This window comes from Macrosteles quadrilineatus, unplaced genomic scaffold, assembly GCF_028750875.1.
Source record: "Macrosteles quadrilineatus isolate MER2022 unplaced genomic scaffold, UCM_ALF_1.0 Scaffold_2__2_contigs__length_208266976, whole genome shotgun sequence".
Taxonomy (NCBI): Eukaryota; Metazoa; Arthropoda; class Insecta; order Hemiptera; family Cicadellidae; genus Macrosteles; species Macrosteles quadrilineatus.
In genome coordinates this window covers 160,069,558-160,090,664 of record NW_026542595.1, presented here as the reverse complement: position 1 = coordinate 160,090,664, position 21,107 = coordinate 160,069,558, and the positions used below count along the sequence as shown (strand labels likewise).

Here is a 21,107-nt window from a genome sequence, read left to right as displayed (position 1 = left end):
GTGGCAACGATCGTGATTGTATAGCTTTTTGTGTTCGTGTGGGAAGGAAAGTTGAATAATATATACATACACTATACAATAAATCAACGTTGAGGCTCTAACTTTACAGATTAAGTAAAGATGCTATGACATTACGTGCGAATCAACTGTAGTATTGAGGATAGTTTATTTCTTTTGAGATTTTGAAAGAATTAAGTAAATGGGCAATTAAAATCATTTATATAATTGAAAACATACAAGGAATTATTGAGGAGACTCAGTTTGTAATGCTGCTGAGTAATAACTGTGATATCAGCTGTTAACATTACATATCAGTCTAATCAAATGACGAGATTGATTTGATTACGTTTGATGTGAGATTGATATGCCAATGGTTGCATATGCTATTTTCTTTTAGTTTTGGGATTATTTTAGTTTACAAAAACAAAAGGATTTATAGGTACCTTATATCTTTCTTTTATTTGTATCTTTCTTTTATTAATTATATCAGCAAATATTCACAGTTTGTTGTGATTAATTTCTTTAGATAAAGTTGTTTGTAAATGGTTTGTTAAATTTAAAAACTGTTAGTTAACATGACAGCTTCTGAATCATGACTTAAATTTATGGCTGAAAGACAATTCTGATTAATTCTATAATTAACAAACCGAAGGAGGATAAAACACAAAATTAATCTCGATCGCATTCCCTGTTAATAAGTTACAATTGGTATCACGATTGTATGGCATTTGAGTCTCATAATTACCCATTCTCATCGAGTCTCATTGAGTGTGGAGTACAAAACCTGCGATGCGATTTCTTACACCGACACTCATAGTTATGAAAAATGTAACAATTCATACTCTTTGCTTCGCCCCAAACATTCTACTAACAATAATTCTATTCACGAAGTACCACTCTTAACCAACAAAACTAGAACACTTGCCGGTGTATGAACAGCAAACAAGGTTGAAATATACCAACTCTTTGACGAAGAGTGATGAGAGGCAGCTCTATATTTCACACAACTCAAACACTTGACCAACAGCAAACATGTGTGTTTGAGTTGTGCCGTGTTTTATACAATACCAGCACATGTGGGGCAGTGTTATATATGGAGCGCCCGCGAATGCGGACAAACTTTAGTTGTGATTTGCTCACTATGTTAAACATACGTGGGTAAACTGTGTGCTTTTCGAGATTGTTTCGGTGAATTTAAATAATGAGATTTGTGAGACTATTCATTGAAATTAATAGTAGAATAAGGATGTTTAAATATTAAAATGAGGAGGATATTGGAATTTTATAAAAATGTTGGATCAACGAGGATTGTCTATACAGGTCAGAAAAAAGGACGTAGAAACATGTCTCAACTAAATCTAAAAATCTTCAGGTTTTCAAAAAAAAACTTGTATCTTTACCAAAATACTATATATTTAATACCTTGTGTGTCATCAACGCATATATATATATATCATAAAGATTTCATAGCAATTAAATTCACGATAAGAATTTATTTAACACAAATGTGCACACTAACATTTTAATAGGTTACTTTAATCAGTTTATCACATCACAAAAATAATTGATTCTACAAGCTAAATAAACTTATTTACCAACCCTTCATACACGGGATACTTTCTGGAAAATCCAGTGATAGAAGTAAACCCGAAGCTTCAACAAACAGACTTTTATTCACATCCACATTCCACGCGTGTTGACCTGGCACAAACCGATTCGCTCATTAAAACCCAACGTATCCACTCCGTATCTCAGTTCAGCTATCAAAACCGATTGGCCTATAAAACGCTAACATGTCCATGCTCAGTCGGGCCCGTTAGAACTATAAATACTCGTGCTTTCTCGGGAAACTACAAAACGCCGCAGTAAAACCATCATGAGCCTATGAATGACGTAATTAAGCCATAAGAGTAGTGAGTGGTAGCGCTTGTTAGGAACCGGTCACCAGTGCGCATGCGCAGTGAACTGGTAACTGCAGTAGCGTGTCTGGCGCATGCGCATAAACAACTAAGTAGCTGGACAGGGATACAATAATCCTTCAGAGTTTATCCGGTCAAAGAGCTAACATTAGAGGATGTGGAATCCAATTTGAATTGATCAAAATAGTCTTTAAAAATAGAATTGTGAAATTATTTCCCCTGATCAAGATTTTTCTCTAAATGCCATTTCTTTTAGAAGAAGAAGTGATTCAAATGAATTGTTCACCACGTATACTATACATAGTAGTGCGGAAACTCCGATTTCCACTGCGTAATCACTACGCATGCGCAGTAGCCAGTAGTCACGTGACCGCATATGATTGGCCGCATGCGCTGTCTACGTGAAGTCATTACCTGGCGTTGCGCCTCTAACCGCGTCGGCCTCTTTGTTTATTCTTGGGTAATTTATAAAGAATGTTTATTGTTGACGCACGACGCTAGGAGCACTAGGGTCACAGAAACAAACTGTTTGAAGCGAAAACCGCGAGGCTGTTTATGATTACTTGATTGCTCGATCATCACGCCGCGGCACGACAGCGTAGTTACAGCCTTAATCACCGGCTTTACACCGGACAAACATGAAAAACTCTCAATATAGAAAGTTTTTCCGTTTTGCAGTACTGTGAAATAACAGGGAAACATTTATTTTTGAGAATGGTTTGTGCAAGTATCAAGATTAAGATTGTTGGTCTCAATACACTTTTTTGAAGAAATTATGTTTTCATTCAATTTTATATTTGTTTAAAATTATTTTGGGTGATTATTATTATAAAAGAATACGATTATTTCAGAGTGGTTCTAGTTTTCGATTAGTACAATCCGTTTTTATGTCTATTTTATGTAATGCAATTAATCTACAATATTTCACTAAGTCAATAATAATATAGAAGACTTAAAAACTAATATGAAAACTAATCATAAACCTTGTATTTACAGCACCGGGCATTAATAAACGCCAGGCCCAAAGCCCCAAAGAGCTTTAAACTTATGGTCGAATAATTTCAAAACAAGCTTTACTTTGTATTCAAAGGGGATTAACAACAAAATAAAAGCGACGAAGGGTCCCGGACGGTGGTGGGGAAGGGAAGGGGTAAGAATTTCAAATGCAAAGCCGCTGATAGATTATTAAATACAGGAAAGCAAAAAGGGGTAAACGGGTTGGCCCTTTTCCGACTCGATCTAGATGCAAATGCGGGAAGGGCTTAAAAACACCTTCCAGGAGACCGTGCTGTGGTGAGTGTGGTCCTCCATTTATACAAGATGATTGCTATTTTGAATATGCATATCAAGGGATTGTTTAACTTCGTTGTAATGGTTATAAACATTTACTAAACGTTATAATATGTATTGACCTTTTATTAAAAACTAGTTTTGGAGGCCATTCAGTGGAATTTATTTAAACAAATTATTTGTGGAAATATGAATTTATACTTAATTTTAACCTGAAGTAGATACCCAATTTCGAAGTTTTAAAATTATATACGAATTATATTTGTTTGTAGCAGCATTGTTTTTTATTTTACATTTTGACTTAATAATCATGATTAATTTGTGATTCGTTTTTCTGATACCTTGTGTACCCTCAACGAAGAAGGATTTTCATATAATTTCATAAATATTCATGTTTGCCAATTTATTTTTTAGTTCTTTAAGGAGGTTTCCAGGTTCTTTTGGAATGTCTCTTTCGTAAACAGATTAATATACAGGTTTTTACCATTGGTTTATGAGTGTTAATTATATACATTGTATACAAATGCAATATTAATTTCATAAAATTTTTCCTTTTCTCTATTCGATTTGGTATTACGAAATAAGAACTACCTCAATACCTTTTCATCACAAAATCACGTGGTCAAATTCAACTCGATCCAGACCACAAATCCATCACCTGTATTGAAACAATCAATCAATCGAATCATATCGACTGTTCCAATAAACCAATTTACGCTTGTCACTACTCGATTGACAGATCAACTTAAACAAATAGAGAGAAAATGAATGAAGACAAATGAGAATGCAGCAGTTGCTCGTTAATCTTCATAATAAAGAATATCCTGAAACACAAGAGTGGATCCATTAATAACGCCACAAGTTGGGATCCTGGAATGTCATTGGACAGATGTCCCGCACCCTGTACAGTAGTTGTACCTGGTAACGTGTTACTGGAACATGTGACGTGGAACTGGTTACAGCTAAGTAATATGCTGTTTACCGTCATGGTTGGACAGGTTATGGTTGGATTAGTGATTGTAAATAACGTTACTTTGCAATAATAGGTCAGCAACGATTTTTTAATTTTTGGTGATGGTCATAGGTAGGCAAATACAATTATTTTTGTCACCTATTGCTTCCTCGCACAATATTTGTCAGCCGGTTGTCCTAAAACATGTCATTTTTGCTCTTGCCGAATCATATTCATACTATTACTTATTTACCAATCGAATACTAAATTAGAGCGTTTTAGAATTTCAATTGAAATTTCATTTAAGCTCCTTAAGCTGTATTGGTTTGATAACCTATCATAATAATAATTGATTCTATGCCGATTTCCATTATTAATCGGTTTATAAAATCATATTTATCATGCAAAGTTGTCAGCTAAGCGCGTGGACGCTCTTTAAGCCGATTACAGCCTTGTATCACAAGTAATCCGGCGACGATTTATTATAAAACGCTTAGTTTAAATTAAAAATTGTCAAATTAATTAATAATCCGCACTTGTCGATATTCCAATAAATATAATTCCGAAACGGATGCGATAAATAACCAACTTTGCCAGTATTTGGATTGTGTTTGTGTTTAGATTTCGTTGACGAAAACGTAAATGAAGATGATTTTTTGGGTTCATTTTATGTGTCTAGGAATTGTTAGGTAGAAACATACAATAAAGTCACGGGAAAAGGTGTTTTTTGGAAGATGATGTGTTATGTTGGTGTTATTTTTACATAGGTTTCATTACGAGAAATTGGCCACATTGGAAACACAAGTAATCGTTAAGTGTCTTTGTATCTCTGGGTTATAGCGGTTGTAGTGTTCCACTTCAAATCTGAAGGTCCCTAGTTCGATTCCATGCCAAGATCGTTACCAGACCCAGATGGCATGTCATTGGGCTATCAGATGTTGGATAGTAACAAGAGCAGGGATTGGACCGATAAACTTACCTTACGAAAAAATCTTCCACTGGCATGGATGGATACAATAAACAATGTTCTAAAACCAAACATCTTAACAACTTTTAAATCTAAATTTGAGTCAATTACTTACAGTACATTGTTCATCTTATCGAGTGTAGCTATTTTATTGGAGTTAGTTAATTCAAAGACATTTTTGGTCTCGGCGATGTATTTCATTTTCGTTTTCTGGACTAGTAAGCTTACAGCTTGGCTTAGGATCTTAACCACTGTGTTCCAGCATTATAGCTAAACTATTGATTGGGCATTGATTTCGTGATTGGCTGTATTTGAACCCAAGCGTTCTATCCAGAAGCTCTGTCCTCTAACCACTAATTCAATTCACGTAAATATTGTATTTACAATTTTTAATGTCTAAAACTAACTTACATCTAGTATTTTCCATCAGGCAACATATCATCACCAATCTTCACCCTTTAACCATATATACACACATGTCAGCACTCGTTAATCAGCTGAGTTGTTTGTTTGTTTGTTGGAAGGCATCGCCTGATGTGTTTGCTGTTTGTACACGTCAAGTGTTTGTTGATTGTATCATGTTTGCTCTCTGATAATGTCAATCACCAACAGCTTTGTCTTAATCCTTCCAGTGCAGCTTGCGGCCAACAGCTGATCGGTGATTGGCGTTTAACTGATCTCAGTGAATTGATTGCCTACGGGAGGCATGGCAGGGATGTGATATATTATGCGGATTGTCTAATTAAGGGATTGATTAGGTTAAAATGTTGTCAGAGACGTGTTTGGTTGATATTGTTCTTGAATGAAGTTAATCTGTAAATGTGGAGAAGCGGACAGTAAAAAATATATCTGGATAGATAGTAGAATTTTTTCTCTAATCACCTGGGTAAAAAAATTAAAAAAAAACGTTGCATTTGATTTCAATAACCTTATAATGTCTCGTACCTATTACTATTTTGATAAAAAAATCCCATTTCGGCACACAGTCATCCTCTTCCCTACTTTTATGTAATATCGCTGTTTCGCCCAATCACCTAAGATAGTTCCAGTTGTAAAGTCTGTAAAGCACAGTACAAAAATGTATGACGCTGAGTTATCTAAAATAAAGAAATACGAAGACCCTCCCAATAAATGTAACTAGCTAACATAGCTAAATCCCAAACGCTTACCTACTGAATTCTAGTTTCCTCATTAATTATTAATCATGTGCTTCATAGTCTGAGCCTCCGCACCACCCCTATATGACGGATTGCCTGTCATTCTCCATTTAAATCAGTAGTTGCATCTACTTTACTTAACTCAGCCCAAAAGTTCTAAAACAGTGAGCAGCCCACCAGTGTAAAATTTCGGTTTTGATTTTACAAAAAATGTCAATACTCTCACACCCAATGCTTATCTTTGTAATTAGTGTATGTAATAAGTAATGCTCCTGTTCTTTGATATTTTAATTGCTATTTATTGGTCGTGTTTATCTTTTCTGGGTGCGTGTACTTATAAAGTAACGTTTTAAACCAAGATCACATTGCAGATCCCCAAAAATCGTGAAAGATCCGTTTTAGCGAATTTCCTTATTGGGAATTAGCTATATTTACTTATCGTGGTGGAAAATTAACACAATAATCTTTAAACAACAGTAACGTAGTCTTTCCTTATATCTCAATTAACCCATATTGTCATAAAGAACTGATAACTCTTCAATTGCATCTTAGCTTTCTCGAAACACAATTTAAAAATGAACAAATCTAAATTTCACTCACACAACCTTTCTATATTAGCAAGCACGACGCCACGACAGTCTATATAGCCATGATTCGTGCATGAGAGACCGCCCCATCGCCCCATCGCCCCGTCGAGCCGCTATATCCGAATTTATTGCACCGTTCTACAATCTCCCCAGAAAAACTAACACGAAAACGTTCTTGCAGTAAAACTTTCACCGCTGTATATAACTCGGCTCAGTGCGCGTGTTATACTGGGATTGCTTCATATCAGGCACGACTTTGCGAACATGTGTTTGTTTTGTTGAAAGTCACGTATATCAGACTTTCACTGGGTCGATACTCGCGTAACGTGAAAATGGTTCAGGAAGACAATCCTTTGTAGCTAGGAAAAGACGAAGAAGCTGGGGGTATATAGGATCGCGCTAAAAGGTTGTTAAATTGCTTGGTTTGTTAATTTACTAAGGGCTGTTTCAAACTCAAGATTGATTGAAATAGAACAATGTATACAACGAACAACTCTACAAAACAACTCACTTATGAATAGATAACTTAAGTGGGGGTTATCTTGAAAGGGGCTTTTTATGGAGAATATGGTGTTTTAATGTATACGGATGTTATTTAAAATTATTTTGTATTCCAAATCTCCGTCGTATACACAATTTTCATTTTTAAATAATCAATCTAATAAAAAAGTCGCTTTAATATTTCTTAATTTTTCTAGTGTAATTTAATTCTGAAGAAGACCTTAAACGTCAAATTTACTAACAAAAAAAACGGAAATGTTATATCCTGCAAACCAAATTAATAAGCTAACGAAACCCATTACATTATTTACCTCACCAGTACTTGTTTGTTGTTTCACAGTGGTTTGTACACACTATCATTAATATACAGTTTAACTGAACTAAAATTCAACAAAACAAATATTCAGAAAATAAAGTCGTGCGTTAATTATAAACAAATCAATGAAAATTGTAAAACGAAAACACCATCAGTAACGCATTAACAAAAACAAACCGTGGCAAAAAACATCACGTTTAATTCGCTGTCAAGTTGAAATCCGTTACGGTATCCTAATTAGTTTTTGATGAAGTAAAAAAAGCTGAAGATGTGGCTCAGGAAACGCGCGACGATTCATCATTCTGATAACAGCTGTGTTGCTGCAGAGCTGATTATACGATAATTTAGCCTATCAAGGCCACAACACTGATCAAGGTCATTACTTATCAATGTATGTATGTAGCATGGATTTACCTGATTACTCTACTAAGATAACTACGTAGGTTTGTACTTATATGGTTTCACAAGATGAATATGAATGCAGAAAGTTAGCAGAATGGTCAGGTGTTTCTTAGGGCAAGACTACTGAATAGAAGCACAATGATCAAGAACAGCTAAGCACCGTATCCAACCATCAAAATACTATAGACCTCTCAGGATCGGATCGAAGACCTGGTTATTTAAAGATTTTTCACATTATCCCTTTAAACAACAACAAATTCTTTTTTAAAGTACCGTACTTTTGTTGGAATTTGTTTTTAGATCTTATACTTTGATCATTGACTTTTGGATACTACAGTATAATTTAATTGTCGAAGATGTATTTTGAATACAACCAGGATTTCCAAAACATTTGTAGGTCAATGATGGCCACCAAAGTATGTCACTGAAGAATATAATTTAAATGTCCTCTTCCCTAATTATTCACATTCACCTTTCTCTGACTTTAATTGTTCGTTTCGGGGATTGTGTCGTGACTGTTTATTCTATGTTGCGTGATTCATGCCTCATCAGCTATCTCAGAGGTTGTAGTTGTTTAATAAAACCTAATACAGTATTAAATAATAAATTATAGTTAAAAAATCAATTTAATAGCACCAAATCACATATTAAAGAGAAATATATAACTAACTAACTTTATGAAATCGCGGCGGATCACAGCTTTAGATGTGATGTTAAATAATTATCTTATGAAGTAAAGAAGATGGCTAATTACTTTATTTATACATTTCTACACCAAAAGGGACTTTGAAATTAATTACCCTCAACACACGATATTGACCACAGCAAACAATACTTGATCAAATCTAATCAATGGAATTACAAGAGCGTTGATCAAACAATGATCGCAGGGTTGACGGAAGGGATTAAGACCAAAACCACGTGATTGGCGTTATCAAACAACACAAACAAACACTGGACGACTAAAGCAAACACAAATATGGCGCAGCTTTCTACTGTTCGACAAAACCGTCATTTAAACGTGTTTTTAAAGATGTGGTGATTTTAAATCAATGGTCACTTTCGATTTTAATTTTGATTCTGACTATTCGTTAAAAGCACAACGCAACATTACGCTAGTTTTTTGTTCTCATCGATCTTAAAATAAATTCTGTTAAAATAAGTGTATATAATCTTATGACTGAAACCACAGAAAAATATTATAAATATTTATATGAGAGTCACGACTCTTTATTAAAATTGAACGACGTACGGAATGGTTCACAATCCTTGCTAATAAGTTAACACAGAGCAGAGAGTATACAGTAATTAGAGACATTCTATTTGCAACTCGTAATTTGTAAACAAGGAATAAAGTGCTGAACTTGTCAAATCGGCATTTACAGCATTTACTGACAGTATTATTAGCCACATTTTAACTGTAATGGCTTTTCCTTGAGATTTAAATAAGGCAACAGTTAGTGTCATTAAGTTACAACTCCAACCTTACAAGGGCTTACTGTACTTTATCAACACTTAAAAGTGTTTACAGGATATTTACTGATTTATTAATTTTAAAAGCTATCGGATAAGTTCACTGTATGAAAGCTTTGGGCATTTGGTCGCCACACATCGATATTTTCTTATCCAAACTGATAAATTACAAAAAAAAAAAAAAACATGCTTCTACAATAACCTTACAGATGTAAACAGATTCTAAATTTTGCACCGCGTCAGTTGCAACACGGAAGCATGTTGAATAGAAGCACTTTCATAGTTCCGAAACCAATAGATTAAACCAATTGTGAAATCCTTTAAGTCCACGGAGTGCACTGGGCTCTCGTCCTGTAACCGGAGTAGCCGCCTAAACCACTCAACTTCCTCGTCATTTTGCATGCACCGCCGCCGGTGGCCTCACATTAAATCATTTGACGTCTGATTTAAAATCTCCAGATTCCCAAAAGACAAATGACAACATTAAGGAAGAGGCACGACTTTAATAAATAAGAGATATAATTAACATGTCCGACTGACGGCGGAGTGTATAAATATAGAGATGGTATCGGCTCTCACTGGTGGGGGGACTACTGGCGGTACGGACCGGGATACGATAATGTAGGATGATGGCACGGTAGTTGTCGTGGAGTACGATAATTTAGACCATGCAGTAGATTTCAAAGGAGGTAGAAACGATATTTCTAGTGCTTTAAGATAACTTGAATCGCTGTGTAATGCATCAAAGAATGTTGTTGGCAATGGAAGCCACAGTGTGCTATAATTTAAATCTATATGAAGATTTGAAAGAATAAAAAAGCAACGGTTGTCGCCTTGTAAAGCCCAAACACATTTTTATTTATCAATTGATCTGAATCAATTTGTTATTGTTTTGTAGTGACAAGAGTACTTTTTGAAATCCCAGATAATTTATTTGTCAAACCTGCAAAAAAGATATTACAGAAAAGGATTATTTGAATTTAGAAAGAAGTTAAAATAATGCATAACCTGTTCTATAAATGTTCTTATTTTTGTCAATTTTCGTTCGGTTATAGTTCGAATGTATTAAACCTCCATTAATTATTTACCACCATTTTAATGCCCGGGTATCAGAGTGGTTATAGTGCTCGCCTTCAAACCTAAAGGCTGCTAGTTCGATTCTTATCGAGATCGTTCCCAGACCCAGATAAAATTTGTGATTGGGGTACCATGCTACTCGTAGCTAACAAAAAGTTCGACATTAGATAATATCGAGACCAGGATTAAAACGCTTACCTTTCAAATCGTAAAAAATGCCTTTGGCATAGATAACACACAAACCTGAGAAACAAAAATGTCATCTAGTTTTCACTTACAACACGTGCTTTACCAATAACGTCCGTAGAATACCTATTATTTTTAAAGTTTTTCTAAAATAACCGCTACCGCTGTCTCCGTCTCTAGCCTAGTCTGGCCTTGGAAGGTAGTTTGGGGGGGGGTTTGTTCCAGGTCCGACAACTAATCGGAGAAACATGTTTCGTTAAAATACAGCTCCAGTATCCTCGCCGGACACCACGCCTGGCTTCTGTTACCAGATACCAGGGTCGATAGTGTTTTTGTTTCTGGGCCAAGAAAACAATCTGGAATTCGTCCGCTCCTGAGCGCCCTCCATTTCCATATTTTACTTGGTTCAGATAAAGGACAGACGTGGGTTCTGAACCACTCAACACAACCGATAATCAATTAGTTACACTGATAAGTGTCTAGTTTTTGAGGACTGTGCAGGGAACTATTGGTAGAATCAACTGTGATTTTCAGTTTTTATTTTGGTAGGATGTGGTTTTATGGTGTTGAATGATATGTTTTACTAACGAAATTATCATTCTATTCCAACATTTTTGTATCCAGTACTTTGTGGATTATTATAAAACAAAGAATATAATTTCATTAAGAGCATTTAAAAAAAAGTTAAAAAATATATACTTTTGTACATTATTTTACGGGACCAAGTAAGTGTCTAGTTTTGTAATGGAATTTGTCTGTTACACTTTAGGTGTATAAAACTATTGGTAGAATCATCTTTTTATCTTGGGAGGCTGTGTAATAGGGTTAAAAGTTTACTGACAAACAAATTAATATACAGTACTACTCAACTACTTTTCGTATACATGTAGAAATTATAAAACGATGGAAGATTTTAAAAATAAGATTTTCATTCGTAGGTCAAAGTATTCTTCATAACTTAACACATTATTTAACAGAATACCGGTAGGCCTACCCTAATTTATTTTACTCTAATAATCGGGTAAAAATATTTTTTGTTATTTTTAAAATTAAATCAACATTTCCTTCCCGTTTTCGGTAAATAATACCTATAATACTAATAGTGAACGTACACACTCTCAGGTAATTCAACAATAGTGAGTGTACAATGTTATCAAACTTTTAATATTTTCACATTATCTAATGTAGCCTACTATTTTCCAAAATAGTCGTTCCGATTTTGCTAAGAATCTCCACATTTCTCAAACAGTATCGAGTTGAACTTGAGTCAAATTGTTTTTTGTCACAAGTAGCGCCTGAACTCTACGCTAGGCAACATGAATACCGCATCAGGATTGCCATTTGATTATTACCCGGCGTGCAATTGCCATTAGTGCAAATACAGTGTACTCCAGTTGAATCCAATCATTAATTATCAAAAGGCTGATTTGATTTTATTGTAATATAAATCAAAAGTAATCATACTCAAAATTTAATGTTATGATTGCTTCCTGAAGAAGAAGCCTTTAAATTAACTTAAACTAATATACCAAAAAATCTGTTTATACAAAAATTTTACTTTTTCCCTCAATAATATTAAATAAAACTCAAATAAATCATGATTTAAATGGTTCAACCCCTTTTTAACGAGATAATTTTCGTTACCGGTACTCGAACATCCTGATTTATGAGATATTTAAATTAGACAATTGTTTCGTTACTTCAGACCAAGTTAATTTGTAAATATACTACTCACCGTTTACGAATAATAGCATTTTTTTATGGGTTAGTGTTGATGAAATGTTATTTGTATTTATGTATCCACGCAATTTACAAAAGAATTGTCACCAAACTAAAAACTGTTTATAAACTATAAAACAACAACTTTAAACTTATAATAATAACGAAGATTGTATCCAAACATTTTCAAAAGCCCTCGCATCCCCTTTACGCCCTAAATAGTTTTAATCCTAGTTTGATATGATTCGATCCGACTGTAACAAAAGGGGTTGAAATTGAACAAAGACATCACGGGAAGCTATTCAAACAGAGAAGTGCTTGTTTTTGGAGCTTGATAGATTGTTAAACTCCCCGATAGTTGGGGTAAGGAAAGGTTCCATGACGAGTCTCCGGACCCCATCAGCATGCAAATGAGGGACCCTGTGTGGCGGGATGCGTTCCAAGCTGCAGGCGCTGTTTTGCATATTTTAATTTGACTTTAAAAATACATTATTGGTTACGTTATCTCATGCGTTTTGAAATCAATTAAGGTTACGTTTTTCTAACGATTGAGACTACAGTAGTTAATTCCCGTTACGAAAAGTAGTAACGGAATTTCAATTGTAATTGTATATAAAATATACTGTAAAATGAAAATGTTATTGTTACATGTAAACGTCTCAAATGTCTAGTTTTATGGAAATGTTTTCCCATTTTTGTGCTATTTTCTCTATTAAATAAGTTTTTATTCAACGTTGAGTACCGGAGTGAAATTTTAAAACCATGTACAAGTTCATCCATCCTCAACTATACACAAATCGATGATAAATTTTATAGCATCTGTGCAAAACAGTACTTAAGTGTTCTAGTTAGCAAATATTTACTAATTATTTTTTCAATAACTATATAGAACACTTTATTATATTTGTTTCATATTGTTTTCGATTAATCATACTTAATCGGATCATTAGAGGGGAACCTCTCTCCTAGCCATTCCCCCTCTCCCACCATACCACTACAGTAGTTAGAGACGTCTCGTTATCGAAGTTTCCATAACATTGATTTGTCATTATGATATTGAGTAATGATAACGACTCAACGATTAAGCTAATCAATGAATCCCCAAACCATGTTTCACGTAATCGATATAAAATCTTTCAATAATATAAACGGTAACTATTGATCGTTTTAGGATCCAACTACAAAACCAAAAAAGCAATTTCGGCGATGTTTTCACTACTACGTCACAAATTCCCATAAATAATCCGAACCCCTGCGTTATCACAGGCCAGGATCTGTCCCTGTTGTTATCAGTATGCCGACACCGGGGACTGTCCACACCCGGAAGCCATCCGTCATGGTGACCCAGGGCCCAGGTAGGAGTCCCTGGTGATGGGGAGGCGTTATCTGGAGTATCGGCGACAAGGGAGGGGACCCCCGGAGAGTGGGTCGAAACTACCCCAGGGATGGAAAATAAAAATAATGTCAAGCGGAGGTTTTTAATAGCCTAATAAAAACGTAGTTTTTAAGAAAATTATATTCTGTGGTAATTATCGTAGGGGATGCAGTATTGACCTCTAGTAGCTTACACTTAACTGTATCCTTTAAATATAGTTGTTCCATATCATCTTGTTGAGTAGAATTTGGTAAATATGTTTTTTTTTTTTCAAATCGTTTTCCAGTTTAATTTTAAGTGTTTTTTTTTTCAGGGTGCACCGTTCGATTAACTGGATATTGATTCCAGTAGAACAGGACGGTTAAGGTTTATTTCAGTAAAGAAAATTGACTTGGTTACCTAATGATTTAATTTTAAAAGTAGTCAATATTATAATTACAGCATTCGTCCATAACATTTAATTTCCACATTATAGTTTGGTTAGTGATTCTATATGTTACACATTATGCAGTAAAACTGATATAAATCCAATTACAGTAGTTTAAGCTTCGAATAAAGTGATCACTAAAATCTTTAAGTTACACAAACTTACACAAAATCAATGTTTAACAATACAAACAGTTACAGTATCGTTACCACTTCTATTCAAACACTGCAAGAAGAAAATACTGAAACGATTTCTAACGTTTCTCCTATACCTTTATACATAGGGATTCATATAAATTTTACATCTCGAAAAGTAAACGAGCGTTCATAAAAGTGACAAATAATTTATTACCTGTATAAACACGAGATCATCCCTTGTGCAGATGAAACGGCTAAATTATGACGTACCGTGCGTCTGGAGCTTGTATTTTAATGGTTCCATAAAAGGCGAGGTTGTAGCAAATTTATTTGAGACTCGTTTTATTGCAGCTCGCAACACGTGACATTGCAACTTCCCAGCTCAACTTTGATGCTTTACTACTCGTGACTTGTTCGTGTTTTCCCGTTGTAGGAATTATATTGTAACCCTATTGTGACAGTTTTTGTTGGGGCAATTAAATTATTCATTTCATGGAGTGTGTAAAATGCAAAATATAAAATTACCGGTTTATATCCAAGGAAATATCCAACCACTGCATATTTTTGTCAACTGGTGGTTTCAAAACCTTATCAGATATTGTATTTATTATCACATTATGTTATGCTGTATAAATTGACTCTTTTTCCATTTGACCTTACCGTTGCCGGTATTGATCTATGGGTATACAATGTTCATTCAAATTGCTGAGAAATTGAATAGTGGGTAGTTATTATTTGTATTATTAATTACCAGATATTTTCAAATATTGCGTACTTAAATTATTTAATAATAGTTAGGCTTATATCAAGTAAGATTTTGTAGGGCTATTAGATATAATATAAATTTTATCTGCTTTCCCTCAATAATTTGTTAATATTAAACGTGAAGTCTTAATTGCTTTTCAAACACTAATTTAGGCCTAATGTTATTCTTTGTAGATTCGTGATAAATATATTGATCGTTTTACCTCTGTATTTCTTAGGCCCCGGCCACACGAGGCGGTTTAACCGCGCGAAGTTAAGCCGCGCGAAGTTAAGGGGCTCGACAACACATTGAATCAAATGAGAGTGGCCACACGAGGCGAAGTTTAGCCGCATGTGCGGTTGAGCCGCGCCATGTCGTCCCCCGACCGCGCGAAGTTAAGCCGCGTTGGGGGGGATGACACACGTAGTCTTATGAGAGTGGCCACACGATACGGTTCGACCGCGCGGCAGCCGCGCTTATTGGAGATATTCTTCGGACACTTCCAGTGCTTTTTTAGTTTGTTACCGGTTGTGTAGTGTTCAAAAAATGTTTGATGTTATTGTCAGACGTTCCTCAGCACTAATTGAACTTCTCATGAGTGTATCTTCTTTAGCTATATGTGGTTAGCGCAATTCAAGTAACTTGTCGAACGATGCAGTAACACTAAACACATACATACGGTAATAACCAAAATAACTCCGAACTATGGTTTCGCATGTGCTCGTAAACACAAATGGTTTTTCCGTTTGGAAGGGATGGACCCAATGATTTCTGTTAACATTTGGTTCAATATCACCACACGCTTCTAATGCACAAACTAACATAATGTTTCGTCCACGACTAAAAGAGTGAACTGAACAATGTTTAAATAGGGTACTGATACTGGGAAAACCCAACAGGAAGCGGTTCATCCGCCCCGTGTGGCCAGGTACTTCGCGCGGCTTAACTTCGCGCGAAGATAAGCCGCGCGGCTTAAATTCGCCTCGTGTGGCCGGGGCCTTATAGCTTGACGTTTGTTTCCTTCGGTTAAAACATGTAATTAATGTGGAATTCTCTAGTAAATGTCAAAATAGATATCACACTTTGGGTTTGTCCTTGCTTTCAGTTATATCATAATCTCCATTTCATTTCATACTTCAATCGTTTTGCATGAACATCAATTTTAATGGAATTGTTTAAAGTTAATTGTAAAAGTATCGTACAATTAACTTTGTATGTTTATCACTATTAGTTCCACCTGTTATTGATAATATGCTTATGAATCGTGTGCGTTTTAATTAAACCTAATAGTTTTTGAAAACATATTTCAAATGTATTTTTACTTATTTAAATATTTATACTTAAATATACATGGTCTGTTGGATTCACCCGCAATTTATATCAACTACTATATACAATATCATAATGGTAAAACCAATACACTTACCGTATAGACACACTTCGCTCTGCACTGGGCTACCCTCAGAGGAGATCCAACTTCCTCTTCGGCAGCCACTAGCAAGTTGACCAAGTAGAAGACAGAAGATAAGGTCCACAGACTCATCATCTTATCAATCAAGCACCAAACTGATACGACTACGAAATTAGCGCAAAATTCACACACAACATACTACATGAAACGCATCGGTCATGTATACGCAGCGATCATTTTAAAACTTGTAGGTTCCAAATGACAATAAGATATCGTTTTAAGGGTACACGCGTTCGCAAACAGGACGATCCGAGGACAACCTGCCGCCACGAGCGTCGGGGTGAGACTGAATCTCGTATCTGTGGTGTGACTGGAGGGCACTCAGACTCAGGAGAGGAGGTCTGCGGAGGGCGGTGTGTCTGTGTAGTTCGCACCGCCGCCGCTAGAGCAGCACCAGTCGAGGAAGTGGGGGTAGTTCTTGTAAACTGCGGACAAAATTTATGGCCCGAGGCAAGCAGGCATTAAATTGGCGTAGAATTATGCCTCGCTTTTCTTCTCTGACGACTCTTGCCCATATTAAGCGACTAATAAGGCAATAAAAGCGCAAATTCCTCATTTCGGAGGGAACTTTGTCCATAATGGTAAATTGGCTTTGGCGACGGCGGGTTTAATCCAACCGTAATCCCTTACGTCACCCGCATGACAAATTGTATTTTATTATTATAAAAAATGACGAATGGTTTTCAAGTTACGGGATGTAATTTGGCTTTGATGCGCCCGCTTTGCAGGTTGATTGGTAGTGAACAGTTTGCAATTTATGTGGGTTTTATCATACGTATGTGTACGTAAACTCGAAGAGGTAAGGAGCAAATAGCACAAACGAGTGCATCATTGAGCATGATGGATTAATGAGTTTAATCTATGGTTTAATTAATGGAGAGAGTTTGAGCATCTAATTTTAAACTGTGTTCGTTTTTCCAATAAGATATATTTAATTTATGTACCTATACTCTAATATTGACTCAATTGTAACATGTACCATAATTTTCTAAATCAAATCACTGACTTTATTGTTATTCAGTCCATTGAAGTATTGCATTACTGGTAGCGTGTACGAGGCGGAATGATCGCATATTTCAATAAATTATTATTGAACAACAATTATTGTTTTATCAGATTGGAATGATCTATGCTATTCCATTTATTTTAATAACACTGCTATAATTAATTAATCGTTCCATTAATATAACAATACCAAAGGTGTTACTCTACGCAAATAAGATTGAATCAGAGTTTACAATAAGAACACACTGGTCATCTCACTCCACTTTACACTAATTGTTTACTCATATTTGGGTAACACACGCACCTAGGTGGCGTGCCCGTTCCAATTTATAATTAATAGTTGATAGGTAAAGACTCTTTTTGCAGAACGAATTATAATATTTTAATAGCAAACGCTACGGTACAGCACTTAGGTACAGTAGTATGCCAAAAAGGCATTGCTACTGAATAAAACTTAAAATTTCCCCTACAACAATTGACCATAGTATCGATTAGTACGCTTATCAAAAGTTGTCTTATATACAAAGTGAGCTATGAGCGACTAGTATTAAAAATTGTTTCCTTACCGATGAGTTTGGGAAAAGGCTAACATACTCAGCTAACTAGTGTCGTCCAACTACTAGGAAGTCACGAAATGTGGATATTTATAGACATGCACTGTGGATGCGATACTCCCCGGTGTGGATTAACGTCCTCACTAGTGAGCACTACGACTATCAGCAGTACTAGATAATTAGACCAATTCTTTAATACCAAGGCAAACATTTGGTTCGGATTCCACTCATTAGCTGTTTGGGCTATTAATTAACAGCTGTGTCAGACTTAGTCACTAACAAGACTAAAAGATCGCGCCACTCATCCTACACTCATCTCTATTCATACTTGGCTTAAAATACCTACTTTGTGTGGTCGCCATTTCAATGAAAAATATTATAGTGTTAAGTATCAAGTATTGATTCTAAGCCTATAACACTTCCTGAAAACGTTCTACAGAGTAAAAATAGACAAATATCCCAGTGAGTCGTAATGATCTGCTTGGTCGGTGTAATAGCTAGTTGTCGGCCACTGGCCAGCTGACCACTCGCCGTAAACGCCGGCTTACACAGGTTATTAACGATTTCTTCAAACCCTTACATAACATTACCCACAGAAGCACGGCTCAACAGGCTGTAGACCTACCTGATCCCTGCCTTCTATAGCTGTTGTTACCTTGAACATATGCGATTAGGAGAGACCCATCAAATAGGCTTTGGGAAAAAATGGATAAACGGTGCAAACGTTAAATACAGTTTTTTACAAACTCTTGTACGATCAGATAAGAATTGTATACATTGTCTCCCTATAAATTGTAAGTAATAAGTTAATTGATGACTTTAATGAAATTCGGAGGGGTAATTCACACGTAATATGGTCAAAATAACTTCCTATTCTAGAGACCTCAAGTGTATAAAAGTACTGGGACGCTTTGAGATAAAAAAAACTTGGAATCCATGAACAATGACCCTGATAACCGTGTTATATTTCAAATTAACAGCGAAAACATGTCACGTTGTGGTAGCTTTTCAGATTCGTCATAATCTTTAATTTTAAGGTTTGTACTTTTAATTCTTAGAAACAGGGTAACATTGTCGTGATCTCATCCTTGATTATTTATATTGTAAATTTTTTTAAACAATTTTAGAACTACAGTATTTTATTTCAAACAGTGTGCCCCTTTTTAATATTGACAACATAGTTCACATCAGTAAAAATGTATATTTCTTCACCGTGTAAAGATCAACAATTAATTAAATAATCAATTGATCAATAAACATTAACCTATTGACAGGCACAGCTCTACATAAGAATAAGGCATATAACTCGTAAAATGCACACATCTCATCCCTTTTTTGTTAAATTAATACTTAGCTTATCGATAGGTTGATAACCATGTTTACAGACTTATTTTAATATTTAATAGGCCTAAATCATAACTTAAAATTAAAACTGTGTGTTTAATATCAAGAGAACAATCTCAACTACATCCGTTTAGAATTCCCAAGGTGTGATTTCTCCCAATCTCCCTTCCCAATAACCGCTCGACCCTTGTAAATTAACTAAGCACCCATTAGACGTTCTGAGTGGTCGTAATGACGTCATATTTTGTGACGTCACCCCATTGTAGGCGATTTGTCATCAATATATACACTTGTGTCTGGTTGATGTTGTTTGATAAAAAGTAATAAAGAACTGTAAATTTGTATATTTTTAGGTGTTTGTTGTAAAATATTTTCTATATACAATTTTTTGTGTTCTAATTATTTGGGAATTTTATGATGCGGTATTTTAATCCTTTACTCCCTAAGCTTATGATAAATAGGAGAAGCGGTAATAAAAATACGGCTGTAATGTACTTTTCAAGCGAGGTGAATCCAAATTTAGAAAATGCCTCGGAATATGATTTTAAGACCCTTTATTCTGAGTGGTACTCCACTTTTAAGACTGGGTGGTCGAGAAAAAACAAAGAAACTTTAACTTATGATATGACATTTTACATAAGAAGTATTTATTAAGATTTCTCTGATTAGCAGATAGTATAATGTATTTGGCAAGATTTTTTTGGTGTTTTTTTTTTTTATAAAATGAATATAAAACACAATGATTGAACAACGTTGTTGTGATTCTACAATCCGTAGGGCTATTGATATAAATTCCTTAACATCCCCAGTTATTTGTATAGTCTTTATTCTTTGCATTAAAGGAGAAGACATAATACTAAGATAATACTGCACTACTGCAGAGTGATCCAGTGGTCAGGAATTTGTTTTGATGATCATACTAATATTATAAATGTGAAAGTTTGTGTGTTTGTTTGTTTATTTGTTTGTTTGTTTGAAGTTCAATCACGCATTAACTACTGGTCGGATTGTGTTGAAATTTGGTATGATGACAGCTCACATTCCTGATTAACATATAGACATATTCTTACCTCAAAAATCCTTTCGGGCTCAACCCCAGCGGGTCTAGAGTTTCCCATGTTAACCTTATGAGTATTCATATTTAAAAGGAATTAAATAATTTTGCCAGCAGTTTCAACTACACAATTTGTTTCTATGATATTCAATAGCATTAAAAGGTTATACGGTTTACCAACAGGGTGCAGCACCATTAGTTCTTTATGCATTTATGACAACAGCTAATTTGAACCAAACAGCAACGAAGACCTGAGTGTGAGAACTTAACTTCTTTCTATTGTTTAGGTGAAGTGGTAGAACATTATGGCTATGGTAGATGTTCTATATAGGTACTACAGTATACTGTAGATTATAGTCAACTAAATTTCTCAAAACGTGTCCTCTCTCATTGCAAATGCAAAGCATGAGTTTTTAACTACAATAAGCATTGTATACCAATCCCGTACG

The 21,107-nt window shown here is 35.1% G+C and overlaps 1 protein-coding gene across 1 annotated transcript in view; it reads right to left on the bottom strand.

Moving 5' to 3' along the window:
• LOC128987837 (uncharacterized) overlaps positions 1–16,987 on the bottom strand; it is a 54,532-nt gene extending 37,545 nt beyond the window's left edge. The window contains exon 1 of the mRNA XM_054408873.1: positions 16,657–16,987. Coding sequence (XP_054264848.1) covers positions 16,657–16,776 — 120 coding nt within the window. The 5' untranslated portion in view covers positions 16,777–16,987. The remainder of the gene's footprint in view (positions 1–16,656) is intronic.
• Positions 16,988–21,107: the final 4,120 nt, after the last annotated feature.